Below are 23,064 nucleotides of genomic sequence, written 5' to 3'. Positions count from 1 at the left end.
ACGGGTATGTGAGCGTTCCATTATTATTATTATAGCATGGTCGTGTTAGGAATTAAATTCAAAGGTCAATACTGTATGTCAGGGATACTACATGCTCGTAATACTATATGCCAACATAAACATAGAAAACTTTTTTAGGATTCTGTTTATCTCTAATAAACTTGCTGCATTGAGTACCTTCAATGATATACAGCCCCCACATGGGGGCTGTATATCATTGGTACCTTGTTGTATGGAAATACTGCAAAAACAAGATACCAAGAGGAAATTTAGCCAAACCACAGAATAAGCATATAATACCTACAAGCAGCTAGACGCCTAAAAGAGATCAAATTATTCGATAATTGGAAACGTCAAAAGAAAATTATGAACTTCAGAATTGGAAGAAATCAATCATAGAAACTGCGTGAACACCAGATGGGGAACATGCCAAAGAGAAGTCGAAGCAATAAAACCTACCAACCACCATCATCAAAAAGCCACCAGAGAAACATTAGAGACGAGTCAAATGAGTCACATACAGATCTGCCACTCCTGTCAAATATGACCTAGACACCAGGAGTAAGTCACGAGTTTTACCCTACATGTCAACATCACGTGCACCAGCTGAAGACTTATGCAAACAAGATATCTTCACACGCCCAACAGAAAGTATTAAACCTTAACACTAGACCTACACCCACAGGCAAACCATCCCACATGCCAGACATCTATAAAAGAGAACAGCTCCAATGACTCAATATCTCTATCCCCATCTCTATTACCTGCTCTAGCTTGAGCTCTGGCTGTCGCTCGCTCTCTCTTCCCGAGGCCTCCTTGAACGCTTTCTCATCTGCCTGCTGAGGAACCTCTCTTTCTCTTCTTTACCGATGGAGCCTCTTTCTCCTTCATCAGCTGAGCCTCTTCTACACCACTATCTCAACTGCTGACACTCTCTACATATGGCCTCTCACGACTCTCGTTTGACTGTCAAAACTCACAGCTGTACAAGACTGATCAACAACCATTGATGACCGTTTGAGTAAAGTTATAATTTTTATTAGCTGTTCTAATTGTTTGTCATTAATATTATTTATTGTTTTAGAATTTTGTTAGTTGTGTATTTTATTGTTTGACTTATAAAATAAAGAAATAAGTTTGACTGGTAGATATTAGTATTGCTTACAATAGCTTAACACCTTGACTATACCCGAAACAGTAATAATTAAATTAGTTCTCACAAGCTAAGCAAAAGTGCACAAACTAAACATAGTCAAAATAGAATAATATGACAAGCAAATTCAACACTGATGTTGTGTGTGGATTCGGATTAGTTATGCATAACATAATTTCTCCACAACCACGCATAACAACCTAATATAATAGGTAGTTGATTAGTTAAGGAAAGCTAAAAGACGATATAAAATTTCTACCACTTTATTAAACTAATTTTAACTTTGTGGGATATCCATGAAAGGTTACAGTGACTTCTATAAAATATGAGGTGTACCAAATACTTACGATTGCTGCTTAAACTTACAACACAGAAAAGTCTAACCATGTATTTGCTGGTTTCTACAATATGGTTTTAAATTAGTGAGCATTTCGATATTCTTAAGGAAAACATGGCTCTTATGCACAGTTCAACCCTTTGCACAGTGAGATGGTATGCTACTTGTATACAATATTTGACTCTCAAATCCCACATGCCAATCTGGCCCACATCTATTACCAACAATTTGGTTAAGATGCTTCGGAAACTTTTATTTAAAGAATATTCTATGACTAACTCGAGAGGATGAGCTGTACACATATACTGACTAGTTGAATGTCCGGCTTTGCATGGGTATATGCCACACATTCCTTCAAGATTTAAAGCAGTTTATAAACAGTGACAAGTTATGCAGAGTCTAAGTTTCTTTACCCAATGAATTTGAGTAACTTAAGCTAGTCTAAACTTTTACTTTAGCATCATACGTGTCAGAATCCAGTTTGTGCTAATAATTATGCTTATAGTTGTTACGTTACGCTAGCAATCTTAACGTAGTAAGCGTACTAGTAACTAACCAATGGATAAGCACTCCTGGCTGCACAACTGGAGGCTCCGAGTTGAAATCCACCATAAAGCGGATCTTTTTCGCTAAATTTTAATAGCTACAGCTGGACATACACACAGACTTTGAGATTTTGGGAACTCGCTACAGACATGTAGCAGTCAAATTTATATTACACGTATAACAAAAACTATATGGTGGATGTGCTGAGAGTAGAACATTTGAAATGAAAAAGAAAAAAATAGTGGAAAAGAAGTCAGCTGAAGCTGTGGTTTCAGCTGTGGAGTGGCATTATAATCAAGCTGGTTGAGCTGGCAAGGGAAGCATATTTATGGTTGTAGCTTCGCCATTGCGGATTCTAAAGACTGCAGACCAAATCTTCGCTCTTCCACAGTTCTTGATGTGCGAACCTGTTCTTTGAGCATTTGTACAACTTCCTCGATTTTTCCACTAAAATAGGCAAACACTTTATTTAATAAAGCCGACTGAAATGGTCCAATAAGCGTATGAACTTGGTAGGTACATGTGCCAAGATTTATTTAGAAGTTGTATTCTCAATGGGTAAACAGGTCTACCCATTGAACTTAAAACCCCTGGAATGGCAATCACGTGACTTTTACGTTGATAATAATACGTAAACGTATGCGCCATATTGGAGAGCTAATCGAATGCTAGTTCCGTTTGTAAACAAACGGAGAAAAATGACAGAAATGTACATATTGAATAGTTATTTTCCAGCTGGGTGTTAATGAAAGCTACTCCTACACAACGTTTAGAGTGCCCTGACAGAAGAAAACCTATTTATAACATATGGAGTAGGATATATCAAATGATAAGTAGATGTATAATAGATTTGCGTGGACCATGTTACTCATACAAACTGTTGTATTACAAATGCATAAACCCAGCAAATGATATCTTCAGGCAAATAACAACTGTTCCATTATATTAAAATTTATATTACATATGCATAAATGCATATGGAAAAACTTGGCACATGAAGTATTTCGATAAAAACAACACAGAGGTATGCTGCCAAAACAAAAACTGTTTTCAAGATTTAAGTGATAATAGCTTATGAATGCATGATATGTATAATACAGTATTTGTAAAAGATAAAATGAACTACTGCAACAACTAAACGGAAATTAAAAACCGTTGTAATAGAGAATAATCAAAATAATGCAAACAAGGAAATGCAGGAATTAGTGTAATCAGATGATTAAACTTATACATACACGTTACAGAAACTGTGTAAAAGGAGATTTGTATACCACTGAATATTGAGCCAAGGTGCATCAGTTTCTTAGAACTAAATTAGATTAGGAATAACAGCACAACAACAGCTGCAGATGAATATTACAGTGATTATATTGTTACTGGCCTTTAAAAAGTACTACTTTAGTATTGTATGCCACAAAGATGCACCTTGCAGTTTGAGTGTAGGATTTTAGCATAATGATGCTGTCGGAGATCATAAAACGACTCAATAAGGTTTTTGACAATGACGCAGTGGTTGGATATGCCATCTGCCATATCCGTAAGGTGTTTCCCAAAGCATAACACATCACTAGACCTTACACTATTGATAAAATACACCACACAATGGAGTGGATCTGGCTTTGTATGAATACAAAAGTATTGATCTGCAACTAGCAGGATCCTGATGACATCGTCTGATGGAAGCACCAGTCCTCCATTGTTTTGTAGCTTGAGTAGAGTATAGAGATGTCGGTACTGGATATTTGACTTAGTCCGTAACCAGCGACTGACGGCCAATGTCACGACAGCACTTTAGTTAGCTTTTGCACAATGTAGCCAGCTATATAGACTATACTGTTACCTATAACAGAAATTTGACATCTGAAATCATTGAGTTCCACAAACTGATCAACTTCTGGAGTAGCCTGTATGATGAGAATCTCGTTTTGAGCAGTAACATTACCTGTCTTACTAGCATCTGATTTTGCACCACATTTGATGATAAGTTTGTGAAGGTAGCCTTAAACTGAGTAACAGTAGGATTATTATTCCAACCCCCTAAACAAAAGCATCAATTATAACAATTACATAAAATCAACAAAAATGAATGTCTTATTCACATAAACATAGTACCCTTAATAAACAACAATACAACTAATAAAATAAATGAAAATAAAACAGCTCAAAATGCTACCATATCGCTATGTAAAATGAAAATGTAGCAATTTTCACTGGAAGTCATTCACACCCATCTTAGGCATAAAGCTTAATGGTTGACTTGCAACTAAAATTCACATTACCGTTATTTGATATGAAAAGATACACCATGTCTTACCCTGTTGTGTTGTAGGCAGGGTTGTTAAAAATCGATGATTTTTTTTAAATCAAAAAGATCGATTTCTATTGTTTTATTTAAATCGATTTTTTTTGTTCCAAAAAGATGTTTTGTGTTCTAAATTGAAAGTTATTGCTATCAATTTGGAATTTATGATTTGCAGGAGTATTATGTAGTTTTATTACAACTAGGAAATGAAAAAACGTTTACACAGTTAACATTTGATAAAAAGGACAGCATAATTTATGCGTTGGACATTAAATCCCAGAAACGAAGATGAAGAATCACAGAGAACAGATCACACAACTGCTAAGCTGCAGACATATTCATAGGCAATTGCTGTGGCAGCTGTCACTGTTTTGGGTGCTGTTTGAGGTTTCTAAATTTCTTTCAAATATGTATGGCTACTTTAAGTTGAGCAACCTTGCAGCACTGTGCTTGACAATATGGTTTTAAATTCAATCATTGAAAAGTATCATTCAACATTGAAAAATATTACCTTTAAATGGCTTCAGTCGAACGTTTTAACCTGCTGTCAAAACATAGATCATTGAAATGTTCGTTGCAGATAAGTGCTCAAGGATCAGGCTTATTCACTCTTCTGCGGTTGCGATACCATTGTAAATAACGAGAGTTCTCAGTTGCTTTGTTTGGAAATCTAAAAATGAAACTGTAGTTAGTTAGCAACAGTAGTAATTACAATAGTATTATTACTCTTATCTCCTTACTGCTAGCTAGATCTAGGTACAACAATAAATAATATTATAAGCACGACAAACACTTCCTTCAAATATAAATATTTAGAAATAACCTAATGGGTTGTAGTTCTAAAATATTAATATAAAAAAAATCAAAATTTAAATAATACAAAACCTTCGTTCTGAAGGAAGAGCATTTCACTCACTAGCTTATAAATTTATCTAGTCACCGACAAAATACAGTCAAACTCGTACAATCAGTAGTGACACTGATCGACTCTCACTCACCCAGTGACTAGTGTAGTAGAACTAACTAGTAGCAGTACTAACTAGTAGTAGCACAACTATTAGTAGTCGTAGACTTGAGCAATAGTAATAGAACTAGTAGTAGAAGTGACTCACTTGTGAAATGTCATGCCTTTTCCTTTAAAAGTCCATTCTTGCGGTTTTTGCAGTTCATGGAATAACAATAGCACTGTGCACCTACACCCTTATCCCTCGTGCATAAATTATTAGTAGTAATCTCAGTAGTCTGTTCCTTTGATTGAGCGGTGTATTCGTGACCTTCCATAGCTGTTAAATCTGAAATTAGATTTCTTTCTCACATTGAACGCAATGAAATTAACTTGAACATTAACTGATAATGGCGTCGACCGGATTTCCGTACTCGCGAGTGACCTCTTGCCATTCCAGGGGTTTTAAGTTCAATGGGTCTACCAATATATTAACAAGAGATTTATGAAAATAAAATTTATTGGTAAGCCTATGATTGGCTAATTACCAAGTGTGTAGAGAAAATGTTGTACTGGTCAAACAAACAAACCAACTGCCGTATACACATGTGATGTCCTTAGCAATAGCACCATGAAATACACTCGCAACAGTTTTATAGCCAAATGTCATGCAAGCCTCAGTGGAGACACAATTTTATATACAAAATTAGCTGTGTTGACCGGCATAGCCCGGGTAATAAAAAAAGTCTTTGGTCACAAAATAGATTTGCATTTAACATATGACAACATTTGCCATTGTAACTTTCAAACTAGATATCATGAGAAAAGTGTTTTGTAAAATTGAAATCAATTAAGAGAGAAAATAAAAACAACTGTAAAGGTTTTCAAACTTTGTCAAAGAACTTTTAAACTTAAAATCATGAGAAAAATTTTTTATGCAGGTCAAATAAATTAAAAAAAATAAAACGACCAAAAAAAGGTTTAGATGTGAAATAGTTAGCAAGAGCTAAACCGAGTCGGTTTGTTACGATTACAATTAAAGATGATTTGGTAATGATACAATTAATATGAATTGAGAAAACAAAATAAAAACCCTGAATATGTTGAATTAATAATAACAATTCTTGCATAGAAGAGTGTGTGTATAAAATAGGTTACTGTTCCATCAGAAGCTATCCGTCAAACCTTTAAATATGTCGATACTGGCATCTCTCGATACCTGTACAAATGTAAAAATGAGATATTGTACTGTCTTTGTCTGAGCGAACAGAGTGATAATGTTGAGGCTTTCCCACAGAGACGATATAATTGTCCGTGTGAGAAGAATTGGCCATGACCCCAGATAGAGTAATTGAACCTTCTGAAAAATTTTTCTCAACAGGGGCGTCGTAACACGTGGTCGCATCGGTAAAATAATCAGCATGCGCTATAGCTATGTCTATAGCCGGAATGACAGACATACTTTGAGAAATATATATGTACTGTAGATTAAAAAATACAAAAAAGAACTCTTTTTTACACTTATACAGACATGAATTTAAAAAGAAGTCTCCATGGAAAAAGCTAAACATAGAACAATTGGTAAAACTGACTGGCTCATAACATTGTGTGCTGTTATACTATAAAAACTTGGGTTGTTCATAGAACCAGACAAGGCTCGGTCAGAAAAAAAAGGTATACTCGGTATACATATCTGTATACCGAGTTCAGATGAAAATCTATAATTTAATCTTGGACTATTTATTGCTAGTATTAAACTAACTTGTACAATATTGGTACTCACTCTTGAAGCAAGAGAGCTGCCAAGTTTTCATATACGAGATTCAAATCTTCGTCTATTTCTTTAGCCCTGAGAAGGCAGTCATAGGCTCGCTTTTTGTCGCCTTTCCAATTGAGAGCTAAAGCTCTAAAACAGAAATTGATATTATTGCAGTACATGAAAACTATTATAAAATAATGTATTTAAGCTGTCTCAGCAGCTTTAATCCATACAATTCGTGTCTCTCTATGAAGAGACAGAGTAAAAGATGTTTGTACAGCGAGTGATCAAGAAACATGTAGGTCTCTAATTCCACAACTTGACATTCATCAGCTTACTGCTAGCCGAGGCTGTGATTGATGAAGTTTATGCTAGGCTGCAGCACCCCCCCAGTCTGATCAAACCTGACATAAGTTTATGCTAAGTTGAAGCAGCATAATTGCTCTATTTCCTCTAAGTTATCCTCCGAGTGGAAGTCTAAAAAAATAGTCGAGTGACTTGACTAGTAATAATTAAGTTAAACAATTTCAAAATATTTCTGCTAAACTGCTAACAACTATCAGATGGAATGTGTGTTTTCTAGTCCATTAGAAACCTGAGATACGGCATTAATCCATTCTGGGGTTAGGATCCTAAGGTGAAATAGCTATATGTCAGAGCCTCTTGGAATCCTTTCCAATGATTCTATTTTGGAGAAATACGTCATGTCTAATTCTATTGCTTAAAAATATTTATAAAATTACCCCCGTATCTATCATTAGCCCTTTAAAGGACTTTGGAGATTTTTTGGGTGTTTTTGTGCAATAAATCTAGCAAGGTTTTCAAATCAACCGACAGCTTTCCTTACTTTTGCTGCTGACATTAGTTCTGAATTTCTCCCCTTTTGATTTTCTTTATTATTTCCAGTTGTTTCCATAATAATAGCCTTTTCACTTCACTCTTTACCATCGCTAGCAACTTGAGACCCACGGCTAACAAATTAACTTTTGGTAAAGGCGGTCAAAAGCAGAAGGTAAAACGATATTATAAGCGCTCACATGAGATAAACATGGGTCAACCCTCCGCTGAACTTTAGGCAGCTTTTGAAAACAACCAGCATCTCAGATCTCTCGGGAATTGTGGGAGAGATTTAGATTTCGACCAATAACGTTTTGGCAACTTAGTAATTTTTTGGACACAACATAAGTCGCAGAAAATATAACGGAGGGTAGGGAAATCATCCTACATGTACATGTATTGCACAGTGTAACTCAATAAACCCGTATCCTAGGTCTACGGTGCAAGGGAGTTCTAATGCATCTATAAGGAGATAATATAAGTTGAAGATTATCTTACCACACACAAGCTGATGCATCCTTATTATTGGATGGCAGATAGGCGATATTTCACTGGCTTGCCAGAACTCATCCGCTGCTAATGGGACCTTCTGAGTTAGCATTGAGATCTAAAGAGACAGCGTGTTTTGTGAGAATACTGTACTGGCTTCCTTTGGTGCCATTTATGAGATGTGAAGGCTACAAAATCCTTCAAGCCTAAGTTCTATAAAATTTAATATCTCTCATGAAATGCTAAGTTAGTATATCACCTGTCGATCAACATACTTGATATTAGTAGCATTTATCATTTACAAAGATGACCGATAAAAGAAGACCTACGTGTCAGTAGAAAAGGCATAGCGAGGATTGAGTTGTATAATACAACTGCAGAGGATTACTTGGCCTTTTATAAAAGGAACGTCAGGATTAGTTTCATCAGCCATCACCGCTTGTCTCACATACTCCAAGGCATACTTTGTTGTCACCTGGCTTACACCTTTCCGAAGCAAGACAGTTGAACGGAGCTAAACATAAAAAGCAATAGCTGTATACAGTAAAAAGACATGCTAGCCACCAGCCTTTAACAATAGCATGTTGTACGCTCTGTCAAAACTTAACCATCTAACTCGGTACGTTCAATGTATTTGGTCGATTTTAATACAACTTTGCTTAGTGAAGGATTTTCACCGGAATATACCAGAGCCTAACTATAGAGCTAATGTTTCTCTTTTGTGAATGAAGTGAATTTGTCTGCAAACAAGGAGCTAGAGGCATATACAAGGACACAAATTAGAAATACTTGACATAGTTGTTAAACATACTCTATTGGTAATTGCAGCTGAAGAGAGAAGAGCTTCGAAGTCTTGGTCAGCCTTCCCCGGGTAGCCCCCGATAGAATAAACAATGGCTCGCAAGTACAAGGCTTCTGGGTGGAAAATGCTCTCCTCATCTCGTAGGTCTTTGTTCAGGTCTTCCAGAATAGCAGCAATCGGCTGCGCTGCCAGTAACTTTGCACAAGCTCTCTGAAATGCCCTGTAAGAAAATAGCCGCAGATACTAATATAGTGGAACTTTTAACGACGGAATTAACTCAAAAGACGTTTCGTGAATAGAAACCAATTTTACCATATAAATGCTCTAATCTGTTCCAAGCTCCTGCAAAACTCCGACACAACATTGATATAAATTATAAATACATGTTGTAGCTAAAACCTGTAACAACTACTAGAACTAGCTAGCTAACTAACTACTAGCTAGAATCATATTTTTACATAAACCATTAATAGCTACGCATGGGAAGAAGAACAGGCAAATTATGAGTAAAAATGCGAACGGTATAGGCTACTTGTTTGTTTATTTGCTTTTGGCATTGGCCGTCTAGACAAGGCTGAGTGAGGACCATGAAGTATGGGATAACGAGGGCCATAAGATGGTGCTGTATTGCTGTCTTGGTTTAGTTTTGCTGAGAACAAATGTCTTTTAAAACTCACGTTGAATAATTTATTTACATCGATTCGAACCAAAAAGCGCATTACTAAACAAGAAACACAGAACTTAAATTGCTAGAGATAAATGTTACATCCTATACTGTATGTGATATATGATAATTCCAAATTAAACGATGAACGAAAACAAAACGCTTGTTATTTACTGACTTTCGCTATCAAATCAAACTAGGTGAGATATGTCATACATCGTACCTGAGAGGAGCAAACAGACAAAGATAGGAAGGAACGAAAGGCTCTTTGTGTCTAGAAGCATTTTTGGTAAGTCAAAGCAAAATTTCTGCCAAAAACTTGGAGATATCATATGTAAAAACTTTCATAAAGAGAGGTTCCAATGTATTTCCAGTTATACCATTACTTGATATATGTATCAATAAATGAACAAGAAATCTGTGATGCTGGGAGACATATTGCGTTATTAAACAGAAAACACAGAATTTAAAAGGCTAGAAACAAATGTTGTCCTATACCAAGGGTCGGCAACCCTCGGCTCCGGAGCCGCATTCGGCTCCGAAGCCGAATGGGGCTCTTTCATCCTCTCGCTACAGCTCTTTCCACCTTTGGATATCTTTTCCTTTTTTTACCATATGCTCAGTAATTCATAAAAATAGAAGTTTTGTCACTAGATTTTGTAATATAATTTAAAAAATTGTAATTATGGTAATAGATCAACCATTATTGCTTGTTATGCGTCATTCTTTATGTTATATTATTATTAGTACCTTATTACATGATCGTCACGCGGCTTTAACTTTAAAGAATAGAGAAAGCATAATATTATTATGCATAATATTATTATGCTTTATTAGTTATCTTGAGGTGTTGACTGATGTTATAAAAAAGGAATCAAGGAGATTGACCCACTAGAAGCTGAGATATAACCAGCCAAACACAGGTCTACCTAATAATGAATCAGAGGAAAACCCTTCCAAAATTCCGAAAACTGTGACGTATAAAATCGACTTAATGTTCATGTGCCAGAGTTGCCCACCCTTACCGCCGTTATGTATAATGATTGTTTTGGCTACGAGATGTGAAACGCTTCTCGCGATAGTAAATAATTTACAGACTAGCTCTGGTTTCTCAGGAAAATCAAGCAAACATTGTGTGGTAAAGGCATTTGCCCACAACCCCTCGCCGTGATTTTTCAAAACAGAAGAGCAGACTTTGACTATTGTGCTTCAAATTTTAACTCGATCTCCACGGATATGCTCCGAAGATCCTCTGTTCAACGAACGGCGCGTGTATAGTCTATATGCGACATCCGCGATTGCAGTTCGTTTAGAATAAGAAATGGAATGTGAATTTTTGTTCATTCATCATTTTTCTACTGTGTATCTACTGCAGCATTCAGTTGATTTTCATGATTATCGTCACTATTAACAGACTTTAAGTTCACTACAGTCATAATCTTAAAAAGAATAACTTGACCGTGCTGCTCTTGCTGTAAGAAAAGAAAACGATAACTTTTGATTTGATTTTTCTATTGATCTATTATCTTATCTATGATTATTTTTTATGATTAATATAATAATCATAATGCATATTATACAAAATAATAGTATAACTGCGTATAGAATAAATAAATGATGTAACTAAAATAATTTGTAGAAAGTGATAGCAGAATGTTGCGAAATAATAGATGCGTGTAATTATTTTATTCTAAAACTAATCTACACGTCAGAGGGACTGGTTCGGAATTCTCAGAGCAATGATTGTTAGGCTCAATTTGATTGTTCTATACTTCCAGGGATTAAACCAATTAAAACGCCATGATTGTTATAGGAAAGCGCATTAGTTGGCTTGATTGACCAATGGCACACAAGTCGATTTCATACGTCATATATTGATGCTAATATGATGATTACCAAAACACTTATGTTTTTTGGTAGACCTGTGTTTGGCTGGCTATATCTCAGCTTCTGGTTGGTCAATCTCCTTGATTCTTTTTTTAGAACATCAGTCAACACCTCAAGATAAATAATAAAGCATAATAATATTATGCTTTCTCTATTCTTTAACATGAAATTACAGAAAAACGTATTTCCAGATTCGCGTGGAGGACCAGATCGCTAGGAGATACCTTCTGATATTATGTCAGCGAACTGGGTTATGGTTGGCCAGCACTTAGGTCCACAATATCTTCAACGAGACTACTGACAAACAACAACACTAAAACAGGTAGTACAGCTTAGAACAATTTATGCGCCAATAAAACCGCCAAAATTATTTAATTGTTCTTTGCAAAAGTGTAATTTTGCTTTCTCAGCAGTTAAATCATTATACATGCCACACATTTTCGTTTTACGGTGTAAACATGGTATAAAAGCATTAAAAGCTAAACAAAAACGTTACATGTAATATTTCTTTTTAAAAGTTAACATATCAAAGGGTTCCAACTGTGTTCTTTCCTGCGGAAAACGAGACCAAATGGCTCTTTGAGTGGAAAAGGTTGTCGACCCCTGTACTATACTGTATGTGATATATGATAATTCCAAATTAGACAATGAACAAAAACAAAACGCTTGTTGTTTACTGACTTTTGCTTAAAAAAGATTAATGATAATCCTTTTTAATAATTACTGTGTTACAATAAATAGTTACAAAATCGTAAAAATTTTTAAAATCTAAACAGTATCTCATACCGAGTGACTAGGGTCAGCATAGGAAATATATCAAATACATCGCTGATATACTCAAATATATTGTTACCTATTGCTAGCTTGGGCAAACTCTGGCAACTTGGTAAGCACAGGATCAGATGGCATAAAATTAACAGTCTCCTTTATGGCTTCAAAACTCAAACGTAAAGGAGCTGTACTTTCTAAAAATAATAAGACAACAACTCATAAATGTTGAAACACATCCATATGAAGATATGAGCTACATAGCGTAATTGCTAACATATGTAATATTACAGCCTATTATTAGAAAAGTATGCAAAAACTTCGTAGCAAATACCGATCACACAACAATGCAGAAAAAGTATAAAATACTGCATGATAACATCAGATAATAAAAACTAGAGAATATACCAAGTACTACATGATAAACTTAGATACTACACACTAGAGAATATACCAAGTACTACATGATAACATCGGATACTACACACTAGAGAATATACCAAGTACTACATGATAACATCAGATACTACAGACAAGAGAATATATCAAGTATTACGTGATAACATCAGATACTACACACTAGAGAATATACCAAGTACTACATGATAACATCAGATACTACACACTAGAGAATATACCAAGTACTACATGATAACACCAGATATTACACACCTGAGAATATACCAAGTACTGCATGACAACATCAGATACTACGCACTAGAGAATATACCAAGTACCACGTGATAACATCAGATACTACAGACAAGAGAATATATCAAGTATTACGTGATAACATCAGATACTACACACTAGAGAATATACCAAGTACTACATGATAACATCAGATACTACACACTAGAGAATATACCAAGTACTACATGATAACACCAGATATTACACACCTGAGAATATACCAAGTACTGCATGACAACATCAGATACTACACACTAGAGAATATACCAAGTACTGCATGATAACATCAGATTCTACACGCCTGAGAAAATACCAAGTACTACATGATAACATCAGATACTACACACTAGAGAATATACCAAGTACTATGCGATAACATCAGATACTCCACACCAGAGAATATACCAAGTACTACATGACAACATCAGATACTACACACTAGAGAATATACCAAGTACTGCATGATAACATGAGATACTACACACCGAATGCAGTACTACATTACAGATACCTTTGGCTTCCTAATGCATTTAGGAGACAAATAGAGTTTTTAGAATGTTGCAAGCCAAGATTTGGATTTGTTTTATGGCAACTCTAAAAGCAACACGAGTGTTTGCGTAGCAATGTATTACACACCTGGATCAAACTTTTTGATTTTTTCTGCTGGACCTTCCGCAACTCTGCTTTTCTCATCCTCTCGTTCCTCCATCTTCAAATTTAAACTTGAACTAAGTTACACTGTTATCAAGATTATAACAATTTAAGGTTTAGGTGATGAAATAAATGGATTTATTATTTATCTTCATGAAAAGTTGCTATTTGTTACAATATCTGGAAGTGGTATTCATAGTAGGTGTATCAGTGTGTCAAACATACATGGACTGCTTCTTCTCCGCTTGCTCCCATTTTCCGCAGAAGGCGGTACGCCCCATATCCCACGGCAACAAGTCCTGCTACCTTTACCGCTGTTGACCAGCTACCATCAGCACTTTTAAATACTACAAAACGATATGGCATTATAAGTTCACATGCCTGCTTACAGTTGAGATATCGCAAAGTTGAAAGGAGTTGTCAAACCTTAACAGCACTATCCTTTTCTTGTTTTTATCACACAACCAAGAGCAGGCGACTCCTTTTGTAAATGTCCAATTGTCTATGTAAACCTGTTCTAGTTATAGCCATCATAAATAGTTTGCTCTAATACTGATTGATCTAAAGCTAGTTGGTCCAGATATATGATCAGTCTAATTAACGTGCCAAATTTCGTTATTTTAACTGCCATTTTTTATTGTTATCCCATAAAGCCTTATCATGGGGTCTTCTCAATGGCAATTGTGTCATCCAAAAGAGAAAGAAGAAACTAGCTCCAGATGGCAGATTGAATGCTAGAAAGAAATCTAATACTGAGCACAAGAGAACATATACCGAACGAATATTTTAAAGTTTCTATGAGGGCTGGTACATGATCTAAATAAATTGAGCTTGCAGTATATAATAATGTTTGTCATATTGTGGTAAATGTCCATAGTCTAATTATAATTAAAGGCTTGCAGTTTTCATATTTATATCTTTAAAGGTTGACTCGCAACAAAATTCACATTACAGTTATTTGGTATCAAGAGATTCACCATGTCTTACTCTGCTGTGTTGTAGATGCAAAATATGTGGGAATGTGATTACAAACTCTTGAAAGCTCAAAAACAAACAGTTAATTGCAGCCATCACAAAAACGCGGTTGTTTGGAATCTCTTGGAAAGACTACATCAGTTTGGATTAATTGTTGTCAGACAAATCCTACCACACCCAAATGGTCTAATCCAATTTAGTATATATTCAATTAAAAATTTAAAAAGTTGAAAGGAGTTGTCACACCTTAATAGCATTAGTCTTTTTCGCTATTACTTTCGCTAAGCGAAGAGTACACAACTCTGTCATAGGTTTCCAACTATGTAGCTAGTTATAGTTTAGCTAGGTAGATAGCAAGCTATTAAACCCATCCCAATTGTAGCCAGCACAAATGGTCTCATTCTATCCTAGCATTAATAAAAACTTCCGGCAGGCGAGTTGCTCTGAGCGATTGATTTCTTTAGACAACATGACAAATACAGCCTCAAACCTAGTCATAGTTCATGGCAATGCCAATTTGGTAAATGCAACTGGCAAATTTTAATTTTGAAACTGGCAGTTTAGCATTACTTATTCTAAACTTATCAATTTAAGACAATATAATATTTACCACTTGTGATTGACTTCTACATGGTAGACATTAGGTTTAGACGTAGGTTTAGGCACAATTAAGAACCTCTGAGAACCTTGAATCACCTCACCGCTAATGCTTGCCTTCAAGAGCTGTAGAAGCACAAAGCATGACAGAATTACCAATACATGAATACTGACAGTTGAAGATGATTAAAATACACAATCAAGAGAAATCACTGTTGAACATGCAACTAGTCTAACATACCACTTCATATAAATTATGTTAAAGGTTGACTTGCAAAAAAATTCACATTACAGTTATTTGGTATCAAAAGATTCACCATGTCTTACTCTGTTGTGTTGTAAGTGCCAAATATGTGGAAATGTGATTACGAGCTCTTAAAAGCTCAAAAATGAGAAGCCGCCATAGATTAGAATCTCTTTATTTCGATGACGTAACCACAAAATTTGGTTATTGTCTTGTCACGTATGTTCTCACGTGAATTGAAAGGCCAATACAAAGCTCAATATAAAACTTATCGTAGTACTAGTTTATGACAAACACTTCGGGTTTATGACTTAGTTTTTCTGAAATAATTTAGCATGTTTCTTGTGATGACATTATTTGTATCGTGTCTATTCCAAAGTTCTTCATTTCCAGAGTGCTGCAGTCACCATAAAAAACAACATTGCGAGGAGAAAGTACTGTTTCAGAGGATCAATTAAACCCATCACTACCTAAAGCCATGTTTCCTGTGCCTCATTGACCTCAGTCTACCAGATTGGTATAGACACAATACTACCATCCTCTAACCATTTCTCTGATACCGCATTCACCCAACTTGTACAACCTAAAATTATAGACTCAACTTGCAGAAGGAAGACAAATCTAGCAACAGAAAATAAGAGCATCTCAAAAACATACCCGTTTTATAAGCTTCAAATATGTATTTCGTGGTTGAGCGAGACTTTAAAGAGATACTAATGTTGCAGATAGACCAAAATGGTTATTTACTTAAAAAGAGGGTTTCTTAAAAAATAATGGATAGCAGAAATAAATAAAGAATATCAAATAATTTAATAATATAAAATGTCTGAATGTTTTAACAGCTGGTAAAACCTTTACTAAAAGCTGGAAAATACGAACATAAATATTGTTATGTGATAAGACTTGCAGAGTGTAAATAAGATAATCAGATGTTGAAGTATTTCCAGGACAATATTTGAGTAAAAAAGTTAAGTTTCGGTGGTACGAGCAGAAGTTTACAAGCAAGTAGGTCATGGCTGATGAAGAACTCCTTATTCGTCTATGGCAAGCAGGGTAGTAAATATTTATCAGAAACTTATTTGCACAGATCTGTATCAGACACCTTGTTTATGCCAATATATTAAGATTATAAACTTGTTTTTATACACTAACAACTTGAAAGATTGATGAAGTTCTACTCCATATAGCTATGTAATATTTATTATTATCAGTAGTTGTTATCCTAATATATTCTAATAATAGTAATGTTTAGTTTACATACTTAACACAGAACAGTATGTATTAGAAAGTATAAACAATGTAGTAAAATAAACAAACTTGTTTATATATTAAGAACTTTCATGTTTGGAAGATCAGAAAAGTCAGTTTTACTACTTATATTTATATTATTACTAGCTTTACTACCCGCCGTTTCCCAGGTAATAAAAAAGTCCTTGGACAGAAAATCTATTTGTATTTAACGTATAACAACATTTGCTATTGCTAGCTGGACACCCGGCGTTGCCCAGGTATTAAAAATTAGCTTATAAACAATGAGAATTAATGTAGTTGCCTGCCACTTGCTATTAACCTGACACATTGCCAATGGATAATTTGAGTCAGCTTACTAATAAGAGCTAACTACTCGCTCTAATGGCGCGTTTACACTGGCCAATTTTGTCACCGATTTTGTCGTGCACAGACAAATTTTATGAGTTGGTGCCGGTAGGTGTGAACAGAAAGATCGGTGTCGGCACCGATCTGAAAGTCGGTGTCGGTAAAACCCAGCAGTGCCCGGTTGCACCGACAATTCGGACGCTCATCAGCCAATCAAAAGCTAGGAGCCTCTGATTAAATGAGCCTAGGCTTTAATGAGAGGTCTAGGGTTAGGTTTATTCGCTCTCTTTATGATAGTTAACCAGCATGGCTAGCAACGATGTGAACGCGAGAGTTCCAAAAATTCAAGTGAGTTCGTTAATAAAACAAGTCGATACAGACTTGTTTATAGAGCAACTAGAATCGAGGCGGTTTATTTGGAACCATCAGCTTCCAGGAGCCCACACGAAGGTGTTGTATAATCGGGTTGTTGGACAGCGGGCTACGCTAATGTCCGAGGTCATGGTAGTTACAGGTAGTTACGAGAATTTACGAGTGGTCAAGGACGCGGTAGTTTCAAGGCGAGTACATAAGCGTGGGGACATCCAGACGGAGTTCTTCTTTGCTTCAACCAGATGTGAGTACGCACATTTATACAACATGGCGCAGTTGACAAAATTCTGATTTTTTCCTTTTTTGTTATCATTAGCGAACATTTTTTTGGTTACGGGGTTAAGTTTAAACGGTTGATTAGACCCTTTCACGGGCGTGCAGGTGAGGTGACGTGAGGTAGGGTGGTGTTGTGAGGTGTTGCAGCGGTGTTGTAGCGGTTTTGGTGAGGTGTAAATATTTATCACGTATTCGGAGGTGAGAATTACATTAAATTTATCGAGTGGGGTAGAGTAAATTTGTGGGGAGAGATATATATTGTGTTGTATAGGGATGGAGAGTGGTTTTCCGAAGCTGGTGTTCGGTGAGCACGGTGATGGGTTGTGGGAGAGATTTATAGAGGAGATGAATTTGTGTATTAAGAGTGCTGTCGAGAGGAGAGGTTATGTGAATGACGAGGATGGCAATAGAGTACCTATTATGAGAGGTAGAGCTAGGTTAGTGCCACTATTGGGAGCTATTGGGCACAATGGTAGAGAAGTATTGAGGGGTGCAGGGTTTAACGTAGATGGTGTAAATTCTACTTATGAAGAGGCAGTGGAGGTTTTGCAGAATTATTATGGTAGACAAGAGAGTATGTTCGTAAAGGGGCATAAGTTTCTTACGGCTAGGCAGGCCCTTGGAGAAAGTGATAGAGAATACTTACAACGGGTAGAGAGTTTGAGCAGATATGCTGAGGTGGCTAATAACAATGATAGAGTAAGGTTTGCCCTTATAGTGGCGGTAAACGGGTTGAGAGATAGAGAAGTAGAGATTTGATGAAGAACGCCAATCTTACTTGGGCGTTATTGCATGAGGCATTGAGGGCTCGTGAAATGGCCAACAACTTGGATAGATTTTTGAGAAATGAGGGTAGAAGTACTGATTTAAAAAGTGAGGTTAAGAGAGAAGTAGCAAAGGTATCAGAGTTTGATAGCCGAGTGCAGTACAGGAATAATGACAGAGATAGAAGTTATGATTCAGCGGGTGGATCTTCCCCTAGGGGTAGCCCTAGGAGTAGTAGAGGGTATTATGGTAGTGAGGAGCATGATACTAGTAGATATGGGACAAGAGGCCGGGAGTATAACAAGGACAGTGACAGTAGGAAGTATAGAGATAACAGCAGGGAGAGGCATGTCTCTAGATATAGAGCAAGCAGTAGAGAAGGCAGTGAAGATAGAGTATGCTACAATTGCAAGCATAGTGGCCATAAGATAAGGGGTTGTCCCTCCATTAAATGTTTTTCTTGTGGACAGCGAGGACATGTATCCCGTTATTGTAAGGATAGGAGAGATGTAGGTTATGACAGGCGAGGTAGTAGCAGGAGGTCAGGAGACAGTCGGGATAATAGCTATGAGCGATATGGTAGCAGGGATAGTAGTAGGGAGAGGTACAGGGGCCGAGAAAGCCCCCGCGAAATTAGAGACAAATTTAGCAGATACAGGGACACCAGTATGGATAGGTTTGAGGGGGAGAAGTATAAGGAGAGGCGCGCGACGAGCTGGTATGAAGGGTACCGAGATAGCTGTAAGGGCAGAAGTGTTAGGTTCTCTGGTTCTAGGGATAAGTATGAGGATGACAGTTGACTAGGAAGGAGAATTGTACCGGTTTTAAAGGTCAATGGGAAGAACTTTGAATTTACATTTGATACTGGGGCAGAGGTGTCGACTGTAACCGAGGGGACGGCCGAAAGGCTGAACCTACGGCTAGAGGAGCCATCTACTGTCTTGGCGGGAATAGATGGTCGTAAACTAAGAGTAGTCGGTAAAGCAGGTGTTCAGTTGGAAAGTAAATATAGATTTATGGAGACAGAGGTATACGTGATGAAGGGATCTAGAACAAACTTGTTGGGTATAACCGAGTTGAGGCAGCTGAATTTGTTGGTTGTAGTCAACGCGGTGAGCAACAGCGAGTTTGACTCAGTAAAGGAGTTCGGGGAAGTTTTTAAAGGTCTAGGCACTATGCCAGGTATTTTTAAGATTAAGTTGAAGGAAGGTATAGAGCCAGTGAGGCTGTACTCGCCTCGACCTATAGCAGCAGGTTTAAGAGAGCAGGCTAAGCAGGAGTTAGATAACATGTTGGAAAATAAAGTGATTGAGCAGGTTAAAGAACCTACTGAGTGGTGCTCAGGGCTAACTATAGCGCCTATGGCAGAGGGGAAAATAAGGATGTGTGTAGATCTAACTGGACTAAACAGATCTGTCAAGCGAGAGGTTTACCCTTTGCCTAAGATTTCAGATCTGCTCAGTGAATTGTCTAAGGGAACGATGTTTTCGAAGTTAGATGCGAATTCAGGGTTTTGGCAAGTTCAGGTGGAGGAGGGATCAAAGTCATTGACGACCTTTATCACCACATGAGACACTCCCAACCATTGGAGGATGTGATGTGAGCTGTGCAATTCCTCTGTTAGTTTGCTATACATCTATTAGACACTATGGCAGCTCTACCGCTGGCGTTACAAGATCTTGATGGTGACGCATACATTTTAAATCAGACAGGCGAAGCATACCTTCCATTGGCATACCACAATGTAGTAAGAGAAGCAAATGCTGGAAATGTTGTTGCTGCACATCATTTTTATAGACACTTCCCACACCACACTTCAACCACTGTGCCCTTACTTGTGCTGACAGCAGCTCAGAAGCATTCATTCATGTTGCAGAACTGGCACTACCTAAGGACTGCTAGAAATCTAACTGCCGCTGCTGTGCCTGACAGACAGTTGTTAGACATTTGCACGATCCGGTTGTTGGCCTACTCTCATCGCCTCATTGCACGAGTCACGAACGTTCGGGCAGTGTTCATTCGTCATGAAGAGTGCATCGATGGGCAAGCCTTGGGTGATGGGTTACCTGCACAGCTTCAGGCAGCCATCACAACGGCTATGACAAGTGCCAATCAGTCATGCCCAGGCTATTTAGTCGTCCTTCGGAGAAACTTCTCCAATATAGTGCACCTTCTTGCATATGTCTTCCGGATACGGGGACACCATTACATGGACGGGTACACGAAAGTGTACGAAAGAATCTGGGCCAAGATATCCGATGCCTCTTGTGCAAACCTCCTGGCAGCTTCATGGAGCCAAATTGCAACAACAGCGTTGCATGCGATCCCTCCTATAATACTGGACAACTATTGGAGGTACTGTGTCTCCCAAGGGCACGTTGCTGCAACACTATCAACCAGGATACATTCTGCAGCCGCAGGGACTGCTGCCGTCTTTGCACTAAAAGCAGGTCTAGCCGACTGTGAAGATCTCCTGAGTGGCGTCTATTCCCTGAACATAGGCGATGTTAGAAGACTCTCCAGAGTCCTAGAAACGCGGATCCGTGAGTGCCGAGATGGAAGGTGGCGATACAGCATCAATGCGACGACACTGTATGGTATGCAACAAGAGGTGTTGGACCTGCAAGAATTCAGAAAGTTATGCAGTGTCGTTCTCGGACTATATCGTGGGATTGCACGAGAGAGCACACTCATTGGGTCCTTATCACTACAACGTGAGGCCGACAATTGTCCAATAACCGAGAGCTTAGCCACAGTGCTTGCCAGCGCAATGAGACAGAAGATGATTGCTGACTATCGAGAAGGCCGTACCGATCAGGCCCAACAAAGGGCTCTCCCTGCTATAAGGCAGAGGGCTGTAGACGTTGTGGAGGATGTTGGGGAAGAAGTGGAGAGTGGGGCTGGTTCCGATCACGGAGAGGATAGCGATGACGAAGCGGGAGATGGTTAATCTCACGGGTCGTGAGTGGCCATATATGGTGCATTAGTAGCCACTATTCCTGGGCCATTTGGTTAGTGCGGCTGGCATTAAGCCAGACCCATGTGAAGTAGAAGCAGTTCTAGGCTTGAAGTCGCCGGTTAATAAAACTGAGGCTAGGAGGTTTACAGGGATGGTAAATTATTTGAGCAAGTTCAGTAGAGAGTTAGCAGAGTTATGCACGCCTATCTACAAGGTGTCAGGGAGTAGATCACAGTGGTATTGGGGTCCAGATCAGGAACTGGCTTTCGAGAAGGTTAAGATAGCTTTATCTAAAGCACCCGTTTTGTGTGCCTTTGATTTGAGTAGGAGACATAGGGTGTCTGCAGATGCCAGTAGAAATGCAGTAGGGGCAGTATTGCTACAATTGACTGAGGGTAATGTGTGGCAGCCAGTGGAATATGCGTCGAGAAAAATGTCTGAGACAGAGGAAAGGTATGTGATGATAGATTAGGAGGCATTGGCAATTACATAGGCATGTGAGAAGTTCGACTACTATCTAGTAGGCAGAAAGTTTGAGGTTGAGACTGACCATAAGCCCCTTATTTCACTGTTAGGTGAGGACTTGTCAGCCTTACCAGTCAGGGTTCAGAGGTTTAAAATGAGGTTAATGAGATATGACTACACGATATTTCACACACCCGGAGAGCAAATGTATTTGGCCGACTCTTTGAGCAGACCTAATGGCAAATTGGACAGCGAAAGTGAAATGGTTAGGAGTGAGGATGAAAATACTGCTGTGGTTAGCAGTGTGACTACTGACAATTTTACGGATAGTTTAACGATAGAATTAAGGTCGGAAATGTTGAAAGATGATGAAGCTGCTGAATGTTTGAAATTTGTTACGGAAGGTTGGCCGAGAGGCGGCAAAAGGTTGGGCAGTGAGCTTCTAAAGCTTTATAGTGCAAGGGAATGGCTTACTGTACGGGATGGTCTACTTTTCTTTAGAGACAAGGTATACATACCTAGGTCTATGAGAAAGTTGTATTTAGAGAAGTGTCATGTTGGGCACCAGGGAATTGATAAATGTCGTCGGAGAGCTAGGTGCCACTTCTGGTGGCCAGGAGTTAGTGTAGACATCTATGAGTTCATAGGGCAATGTGATACCTGTGTCATCCATGGGACAGTCAAGCACCAACCCATGGTTGAATATGAGTTGCCAACAAAGCCTTGGGAAGTACTCGGTAGTGATGTGTTTGTATTAGATGGCGAGTTATATTTGTTGATAGTTGATTACTATTCCAGGTGGATTGAGGCACTGCACATCAACGCTCAAACATCTAGGGAGGTAATAACGGTTATGAAGAAAGTGTTTGCTAGATTCGGTATCCCTAGCATTCTGCGGTCAGATAACGGGCCTTGTTATGATAGTAGAGAGTTTAGAAAGTTTGCAGATTTGTACGGTATCAGGGTAATTACTAGTAGCCCTCG

The 23,064-nt window shown here is 37.8% G+C and overlaps 1 protein-coding gene and 1 long non-coding RNA gene across 3 annotated transcripts; both read right to left on the bottom strand.

Moving 5' to 3' along the window:
- Positions 1–2,172: 2,172 nt before the first annotated feature.
- Positions 2,173–15,499, bottom strand: LOC137391541 (uncharacterized). Of its 2 annotated transcripts, none has more exons than XM_068078046.1 (9): positions 15,417–15,499; positions 14,057–14,178; positions 13,817–13,889; positions 12,573–12,684; positions 9,178–9,388; positions 8,696–8,880; positions 8,376–8,484; positions 7,065–7,187; positions 2,173–2,483 (listed from the first exon to the last, which is right to left on the bottom strand). In XM_068078046.1, exons 2-7 carry the CDS (start codon positions 14,084–14,086, stop codon positions 8,472–8,474), a joined length of 624 nt encoding a protein of 207 aa, XP_067934147.1. In that variant the 5' UTR covers positions 14,087–14,178; positions 15,417–15,499; the 3' UTR covers positions 2,173–2,483; positions 7,065–7,187; positions 8,376–8,471. The 2 variants fall into 2 exon arrangements, with proteins under 2 accessions (XP_067934147.1, XP_067934146.1); XM_068078045.1 differs by having other exon boundaries at positions 8,755–8,880.
- Positions 3,248–5,547, bottom strand: LOC137391643 (uncharacterized). The gene is made up of 3 exons (XR_010978142.1): positions 5,451–5,547; positions 4,850–5,008; positions 3,248–3,876 (listed from the first exon to the last, which is right to left on the bottom strand). It is a non-coding gene; the product is annotated as an uncharacterized lncRNA (long non-coding RNA).
- Positions 15,500–23,064: the final 7,565 nt, after the last annotated feature.

The sequence above is a fragment of the Watersipora subatra genome, chromosome 3 (assembly GCF_963576615.1).
Source record: "Watersipora subatra chromosome 3, tzWatSuba1.1, whole genome shotgun sequence".
NCBI lineage: Eukaryota > Metazoa > Bryozoa > Gymnolaemata > Cheilostomatida > Watersiporidae > Watersipora > Watersipora subatra.
Note: the sequence above shows the minus strand (reverse complement) of the source record. Positions and strands in the feature narration are given on the sequence as shown.